Genomic DNA, 9,334 nt, shown 5'->3' on the forward strand with positions numbered 1-9,334 from the left:
TCTTCATCCATAGAAATAGATTAATAATCCCTATCCTTTGTATTTCACTGTTTTATTTTTCTTTAAATCTTTTATTTGTTTATTTGGTACTGGGTCTTGCTACACAGCTCAGACTTGTAGTGATCCACCTGTCTCAGCCTCCCCAGCACTGGGATTACATGTGTGTATGCAGTACCAGAGAAATGACCCCAGGCCCTAAGTGCTTAGACCACCAAGCTATCTTCCCCAGCACACTATTTCACACTATTGTTTTAAACATCAAGCAAAATAACAGAGAAACTGTGTGAAGTGAAAATCATGATGACTAATATTTTTCCCAGCTTTAGTCCATGAGAACTGCACAGCACACGGCAAAGCTCACACTTCATGCACACATTCTCCTTACTTCTATCATCTCTTAGAACAGACTGAGCCACGCCCATGACCACTGACCACCTGCCACAATTAGCAGGCCCTTGTCTATCTTCCCCCAAAACTATATACTCCTAATACCATAGAGACTAAAAATGCTATTCCTACAATTTTATCGTGACCCTACTGGGATAAGTCAAAACTCCCATGAAGCAAATATCAGGAAGTACAGCTCAATTGTAGAACACATGGTTAATATGCAAAAGACCCTAGGTTCAAACTTCTACACCACTACTAGGAGAGGAAGGGGAGCAGATGAAGGGGAGGAGATGGAAACCAAATATAATCCACAATAATGTTCCTTCTCCTGGCTTGGTTGCAAAGAAAAGACTAATAACTAGAAATAGTTGTACTCCAAAAGCCACTGCAATTTTATTGTCTATATCATATATCAATTTTTCTAAAAATAAAAAGATTAGCTGGGTGTGCTAGCATATACCTATAATCATAATACTCTGGGAGACTGAGGCAGGAAGATCACAAATTCAAGCCTAGCCTAGACAATTTATTGAGAATAAAAAGTTGAAAAGGGCTCAGTGTGAAATACCCCAGCATTAATCCTCAGTACTATAATAAATAAACATAAAAATACCAAGATTTAATCCTCCAAAAGCAGGGCCGGCCAAATAGCTCAGCGGATTAAAGCCCCTGCAAGCAGGCAAGGGGCCAGGAGTTCTATCCCTGGGCCTGCCATGCTGGCCCTGCCCCTGGGGGCATGCTGAGACAGCTAATGTGACTAGGTGTGGTGGCATGAGCCTGTAATCCCAGCTCTTAGGAAGCAGTAAACAGGTGGATCACTATGAGTCCATTCTAGTAGTGAGACCCTGAACACCTTGTAGACCCTTCCGTAAAATACAAAAAAAAAAAAAAGCTTTGACATTTTTCATCATCTTGAAAAAATGGGAATAACTTCTAATTACTTGGATCTTCTCTAACTATCTATCTAGCTATCTATCTTAGATACTAAACCTAAGGGCTTGTGGATACTCGGCAAGTGCTCTGCCAAGTTATATCAACAACCCTTTTTATTTGCCACAGGGTCTGGCTACACTGCACAGACTGTCCTTCAACTTGCAATCCTCCTATCTCAGCCTCCTAAGCAGCTGGAAGTACTGGTACACCACTACACCTGGCTTGTAAGCAGTGTTAGTAATTCATATTTGTCTTTGTCAAGGAAAATTTTATGACTAATTAGTCAATTTTATTCTCATTTAACAAAGTTACATAGAGTTAGAAGCTTTAATTTATAAAATAATTGTACTGAGCAACAAAATAGAAGACTGATTTTGGGAGATGGAAATAGATCTTTTGTAATTGGGAAGAAGACCAAGAGAGGGCGGAGAGGGGAAGCAGATGTGGAAAGAATCAAGATGTGTTATGCACTTGTGCCAACTTCCCCGATGATTATTACATACTGTAAACATGTATTAAATAAAACTTTTTTAAACAATTAAATTAACCAATCTCAATTACTTTTATAGATTTAGAAATCTTTTTCTTAGTGGAATTAGTACATCTAAAAGAATTCTAGAATAATAATAATAATAATGATGATCAGGATGATTTGGGCTAGCCAAATACCTCAGCATATTAAAGCGCCTGCGAGCAGGCACAGGGGCTAGGGATTCAATTCCTGCCTACCGTGCTGGCCCTGCCCCTAGGGTGCACTGAGATGCCAATTGAGACTAGGCGTGGTGGTGATTGCCTGTAATCCCAGCTCTTGGGAAGCTATAAACAGGCAGTTCACTATGAGTCAGATCTAGTATTGAGACCCTGAATACCCTATAAACCCTTCCCTAAAATACAAAAAAAAAAAAAAAAAAAAAAGATGATGAAAAACTAGGATTCGCCCAAACTTGGAACACTTACAATAATAGATGAAGCACCATTCTAAACTGGGCCTTAGTGTCTTGAAACAGATGTCTCAGCTGGACCCTAAAGGGACTAGTAGAGATTAGTGAATCGCAGGTGAAAAAATGAAGATGAAAAAAGAGGAGACTGACTCCTCAGACAGAAATACTAGCATGAGAAAAGACAAAAGTCATAAGGACTTCATCAGCCAAGCCAAGAAATTCAGTTTACTCTATGGAAAACAGAAGGCATTGAAAGGCTTTATGTAGGAGGAAAACATGATAAAAACTGTGTTCCAGAAAGATTCCTTTGACTTTAGTGTGAAGGACATATTAGAAATTCAAGGTAAGCCAAGCATGGCAGCACACACCTGTAGTCCCAGCATTTGGGAAGTGGAAGCCAATCTGGGCTACACAGTGAATTCAAAGCCAGCCTGGACTACACAGAAAGAACTTGCCTCAAAAAAGAAAGGAGAGAGAGAGAGAGAGAGAGAGAGAGAGAGAGAGAGAGAGAGAGATTGAGATTTAAGGTAAATGTAAGACCAATGGGGGATTTATAAAAATAAAACACAACATACAATTTTTTGTTATTGTTTTGGTAGGGGAGGAGGTGATACTGAGGCCTGAATCCTGAGCTACATTGCACTATCACCCTGTTTTGTTTTGTTTTCTTGTATGTTTGTGTTTTGAGACAGTCTCACTAAGTTGCCCAGGCTGGCCTTGAATGTGTGGTCTTCCTGCCTCACTTTCCCAAGTGGCTTAGATTACAGGTATGTTCCACTGTCTCAGCCCATAGACTCTTCTTACACCTGGTCAGCAAGTGACAGTTACCATATTCTACAAATTTAAACTGACTAATTAGTTATGTTTTTGCCTCTTTTATTCCACATCTATTATTAACAATAATAAAGGTTAAGATAGCATTCTGGGACTTGTGGACCTACTACCTTTTTTTGTGTCACAAAAATACAAAACTAAAAACATGTGTTGCAAAGTATGAATTTGAGAGATTGTATTTCCAAGAAAGTAAATTACTTACAGTGCCTTCAGCCTCTGAATAGAGTCCCGACCAGAAGCTGAAAGTACTTTTATCCAGCTGATACAGTCGAGATTTCTCAAATGTTTCAGAATCCATGATCTGTTCTAACTCTGGCGGTACATGAGTTGTTGTTTTATATATCCTTCTCTGAAATATTTTGAAGAAAACATTTTAATGAAACATTATTATATTAGAAATTTATAATCAAACACTGGATGGTTTTAAACCTATAGAATATTTCATAATACACAAATGCTGCATTTCTCAAGTACAGTGACTATGGAAACAAATGCTGCAGACAAGAGGGTCTGAGGCCAACCATGAGTATTCATAGATAATGGGGCTGGTCCTTAAGTGATTTCAGAAACAACAGAAAATGTCAGGTTTCCAAGACCAACTTTCTTAGGCCAATTCTAAAAGAAAATCTTGGACCATGGGGACATAACACAGAGTACAGACAACAAAAATATAATAGATTGCATCTTCTATAATGATTTTACAATTGTATTCTCAGTGTACAAGTTATGATCAAAATGTATGGACCGCTTAAATTCTTAAAAATGTATTAAAAGACATTGCAATTAATTTTTCTCAAAATATCCCCTTTTGTGCATCATTCTTGCCACTTTCTGAAACAGTCCTGAAATTTCTCTCATGAATGTCATTACTTATGCTGTCATGGCTGCCTGTATGTCCTAAACTGATTGAAAATATTTACTTTCAAGGTCATTTTGACTTTGGGAAAGAGCCAGAAGTTCCAAGTGCCAAATCCAGTGAATAAGGTAAAGAAAGACACAATGTAATGTTTTATCTTTTAATTTTCATGTTTTTATTTATTTGTTACAGGGTTTCACTATGCAGTTTGGACTTGTAGTGACCCTCCTGTGTCAGCCTCCCCAGTACTGAGATTACAGACATGTGCCACACACCTGGTCTTGGGCTGGCACATGAGGCTAGCACAGCATGCAGAACCAGGGATCTAACTCAGGTCCTTGAGCTTGCCAGGCAGGTGCCTAGACTGCTGAGCTATCTCCCCAGCCCAGTAATGTTTTTATTTGACAGAAAATGCCATAGATATTTTGAATCTACTCAGGACATTAAAAGCCATGAAAAGATATAACCAAAAGAAAACATCCAAAACCCCTCTAGAAAGTGGCAAGAACAATGGCGTACATATGTGTAATGAAAAGAAAAGTTTCAGGGGAATTAATGACAATAAGTCTTCTACTGTAATAAATTTATTTTTATTGAAACATTCACTGTAGTTTGTGATCATATCTTATATTGTGTCAACAGAAGCTGAAGGTATTAAAGATACTATTATAAAGACACTACTGAACCCAGAACTTGGTAGGCCGAGGAAGGATTAACAAAAGTCCAAGGCCAGCCTGGACTACAAAGTGAGTTCAAGACCAGCCTGAACTGCATAGTGAAATACTGTCTGAAAAAAGACAAAAGAAAAAAGAAGATACTACTGAAGAACCTGAAGTGTTGGCACACACCTGTAATTCTAGCACTGTGAGGCAGAAAGATCACTCTGGTTCAAAGCCAGCCTGAACAACAAGCAAGACTCTCTTTCAAAAATAAATACATAAAACAAAACTTAGTGAAAAATTAATGTACTAACAGTAATTAAAGACAGAGCTGGGTGTGGTGGCCCACATCTGTAATCCCAGCACTTTGTAGGCTGAAGCAGGAGGATCAGCATGAGTTCTAGGAATAGCCTAGGCTAGTGAGTTCAAGGCCTAGCTAAGCTACATAGTGAGACTCTGTCTCAAAAAAAAAGAAAGACTGACGGGGGCTGGCAAGATAGCTCAGCAGATCAAGCTGCCTTCTTAGGCAAGTGTAGGGACCAGGGCTTGATCCTGGGTACCACATGCAGTGCCAGTACTGGGCCCACTCCCTGGCATGCGGAGCTGGCCATGTTGAGTAGACCACGGAGACCGGGCATGGTGGTGCAGGCCTGTATTCCCAACACTGGTGAGGCTGAAAACAGAAGGATCACTATGAGTTCAAGCTGCGCAGTGAGACACTATACCAAATACATTAAAAATAAATGGAGGAGGAGGACAAGGACGAAGAGGTTGAGGAGGATGAAGAAGAAAGAAAGAAAGAAAGAAAGAAAGAAAGAAAGAAAGAAAGAAAGAAAGAAAATCTCACAATCTGTTTCTCTTTTTTTTTTTTTTTTTTAAATTTGGCCTCACCTTATGTTTCATGCTGGCCTTGAACTCACAATGATCCTCTTGCCTCAGCCTCCAGGGTGCTGGGATTACAGGATGTGCTACCATGCCTGCCTCACCTGCCAGTTTTGACACCACATACTATGTTTTCTACTTTATACAAAGGATCTTCTATAGGCCAACAATAGTATGTACTAAGGAAGAAACAGCTCTATTAAGAGTATTAAACTCTGCAAATCAATATGTATTTGTACATACTGAACTAAAGATGGATTAACACATAACCTAGACATTGACAGATACAGAAAATTAAAACTTTGTATACAGATTGATGCAGAATGTAAACTGACAGGAGACATCTGCAGAAGAAAAACACTTATGTTCAAGAAAAAGTTCCAGCAGTTAGAAAGGTTCTCCTAACCATCACTACTCACATAAGGTCTTCAATTACAAATGAGTTCTGTTTAGGGAGAACATCAGTAAGCCACATTTTTTCATAAATCTAACAAAGCGAGTCTTAAACACCTCTGACCAAAGTATATCGTGTATGTATATTGCTTTGAACAATAGCTGTCTCCTTTACATCACCAGGGCTTTTCCTCCTGCTTCTGGACATCCTGGGCTCTGACTGAGTACTTTACAACTGTACACTATTACACTGTACAGTAAGTACACAAAAGCACAACTGTGGAAATGTCCTATGAACACCTAGGCTATTTCCACAATTTGTTCACATCTATGAAAGTTACTAATGCAACGTCCTTTAAGATCCATGAAAGTTCACAACATAAATGTTCCTAAGTCTGAGACTTACTGTAATCCAATGACAACATAAACCTAGGAAAGGTGAACCACAACACTTGGAAGCCTGAGCCAGGAGTATGGCTGCCAGTGTGAGAACGGCCTAGGCTACAAAGTGCATTCAAGGCCAACTTGAACTGCACAGTGAAACCCTTGTCTCAAAAAAGCCACTCTCTCAAAAAGAAAGAAAGCCAACCTTAGCAGTGAGATCACAATAAACCAGGTAAACAATTAAACTTAATCTCATTTAAAATTCAGATTTCTGTCAAGCTGTTAACTATAGTTATCCCCTGGGAACTGTAAATAATTTTCACTTTCTATTTTTAAAAAAAATTTTAAACCCAGGGTTTCCTGAGTGCTATGAAAGCTCTCTACTACTAAGATACATTTCTAGTCCTTTTTACTTTCTGTTATGAGCCAGAGTATCATTAATTTGGCTATGCTTTCCTCCAACTCTCTCCCCTGCCTCGGCCTCCCCAGGACTAAGGATTACAGGTGTGGGCCTCAATGCTTAGCTATTTAAAAATTTTGAAACAAAAATAATGAACACTTATGAAAAACAATAAATTGCTTTTTAAACATAAACACATGCACTTGGAGGTTTTTTTTTTTTTTTTTTTTTTTTTTTTTTTTTTTTTTAGTTGTACAGGTCGTTGGAAGAATTGCAAAATCTTTAAAAGAAAATCGTTCCCTAATCCTGCCACGGAGAAGCTACTATTCAAAAATGTAGCATCCTCCTTTTGATGGCTTGTATTAAAGAAAAAGAAGGCTAAGTCTGGACCCAAAGATCTTAAAAAGATCTTTGGAATGGGTACAATCTAGAGCCTGAGGAGAGAAACCCTTTTTTCACTTTCTTAAGGCCCTGACAGGCTTCAGTCCCATGATAACGTTCTGAAAAACTTCCATGTGGCACCAAGAACCCCACAGCCCGCCGCCGGCCCGCCTAGGAGGCTGAGCGCGGGTGACGGAGGCGAGACAGCGCCGGGACCGGAGCAAACATCGAGGGGCTAACGGTCCAGGCCCGGGCGAGCCGAGGGTTGCCGGGGGCTGGGTCAGCCGGTCCGGCCAAGGCTCACCTGCCGCTGGGCCAGGAAGGTCTCCCAAAGATACACTGTCCAGGAAAAGAGCAGCACCGCGCCGAAGATCTGCTTCTCCGCCGGCAGCTCCCACACCACGTCCAACGACGCCCACGTCCCCATGACCACCCGGTTCCACCCGCTCCTTCAGCGTGCACCGGCGCCACACCGACACCCGTCCCCCTCCAAGAGCCCCAGCGGTGTCACAGCGATATCTGTCCCTTCCGAGCGCCTCCACACAGACACCGGCTTTAATCCCACGTCCTCCCGCGTGTCTACTAGGGAAGGACCAGCCCCACTTTCTTCACTTCCGGCTCAAAAAGGGCCGGAGCCCGCGCGCCAGGTTCCGGCCTCGGCAGGCGCATCTCTCGGATTTTCTTCCCCGCGAGGTGGCTTCTTTCACGCAGCACCGCTGCCCAGGCGTCCGCTAACTTCCGAGCGGCAGTGCCTTTGGGTCACTTGCATCTGCGGGTTGCCCAGAGCCGGCTGTAAATAGTTGCTGTACTTTTCCTGTCTGTAGCCGACTGACGAGAGTTGTACCAGGAACTGACAGAATGGGCGGCCACACCCTCCGGCTGGTAGCTGGGAAGACAGAGTAACTGGCTTCCGAAGTCCCCCTCAAATCGTGTCTCGACTGGAGAGTGCTGTTAAGGGGGTGTCAGGTGCATCCCAGGGATGTCTTAAGAATGAAGCTAGACCGGCTGTGGTGGGGCACGCCTGTAATCCCAGCACTCAGGAGGCTGAGGGAGGCGGCTTTCTGTGAGTTTGAGGTCAGCCTGGCCTTCATAGTGAGTTCAAGGCCAGCCAGAAGTGCATAGCCAGACTCTATATCAGAGAAAGAAGAAGCAGCAGAAGCGGAAGAAGAGGAAGAGGAAAAAGAGGAGGAGGAGGAGGAATAGCATTTGACTTTTGGATCATAATTTAGAGAGAAACCAAAAGATTGGTTATCACTAACACTACTAGCATTCTCATCTACATATTTAATATTTCTTAGCACTTGTGTATATGAAAAACAAAAAGAAGTAGAAACTAAACTGTTGATTTAGCAGTCAGGAATATTCATCCAGAGATACGAAGTGATTGGTGTAAAAGCCCGAGCCACCTCACTGTGAGATGAACTCTCAATAGCATCTTACCTTTTATATTTATTTATATGCTTTCAGAGTTTGTAGTTATGTCATTTTGACCAACTACTATGCATGCTAAAGATAATTTCAACTATTGTAATTCAAAAGAATTATAACACATAGAGCCATATATTTTATTACAAAGAAGTTATCAATGAAAGCTTTTCAAACATCAAAATACTATATGAGTACCAGCTCTTTTTCTGAATAATATTTCATGGGAGTGTAGAGCCGAAATATAAATTTAGATGATAAAATAACAATCTTGAACATTTCATTTGTGTATTTTTATATAATTGTTATCATGTGTAGGTTCTGTTGGATACATTGTAAAAGTGATTTAATAGTTTTATTCTAAAGTATCAGTTTGCCAGGATTTGCATCTATTGAAACTATTTAAATTTACAATGAAAAATTCAACTACTGGCTTAAACAGATGCAGCCATAAACATCTTCACAATTTTATTGGGCCATTGTTGCTCTGCCCTTTTTACTCTTATTTTCTTCATCTGTGAGTACCATGCCTCACAGAAGCTTTTGCCACCCACAATTTGTAGCTAAGAGTACAGGTTTAGTGTCATACTACTTGAGTGCCAATCATAGTTACATCCTGTCACTCCTTAAGCCCTCTGTATAGCAGCATATCAATAAAACAATAATAGTCCTTCCCTTCTATTGTTAGGATCAGTGAGAAAATGTAGTAAGTTCCTCACAATGTACATAGGCCTACATAATTGTCCAACAAGGTTAGCTGCTGGCTCTTCATGTGTGGGAGAGAACAGAGCATTAACCATGTGTCTGAAGAGCTAGGGAAAGGAACAAGAAGCTGGTGTGAAGTTTCATAACAAGA

The 9,334-nt window shown here is 40.7% G+C and overlaps 1 protein-coding gene across 5 annotated transcripts in view; it reads right to left on the reverse strand.

Annotated features, from left to right (window-relative positions):
• Positions 1 to 7,615, reverse strand: part of Zmpste24 (zinc metallopeptidase STE24) — an 81,630-nt gene extending 74,015 nt beyond the window's left edge. For 3 of the 5 annotated variants that reach the window (XM_023706211.1, XM_023706212.1, XM_023706210.1), the window contains exons 1-2: positions 7,358 to 7,614; positions 3,301 to 3,447 (exon numbers count right to left, since the gene is read on the reverse strand). In XM_023706211.1, coding sequence (XP_023561979.1) covers positions 3,301 to 3,447; positions 7,358 to 7,480 — 270 coding nt within the window. In that variant the 5' untranslated portion in view covers positions 7,481 to 7,614. Of the gene's footprint in view, positions 1 to 3,300; positions 3,448 to 7,357 lie in introns of all 5 variants that reach the window. The other 2 variants (XM_004645969.2, XM_023706208.1) reach the window with 2 other exon arrangements.
• Between the last annotated feature and the right edge of the window lie 1,719 nt (positions 7,616 to 9,334).

Source organism: Octodon degus, unplaced genomic scaffold, assembly GCF_000260255.1.
Source record: "Octodon degus isolate 3935 unplaced genomic scaffold, OctDeg1.0 scaffold00245, whole genome shotgun sequence".
Taxonomy (NCBI): Eukaryota; Metazoa; Chordata; class Mammalia; order Rodentia; family Octodontidae; genus Octodon; species Octodon degus.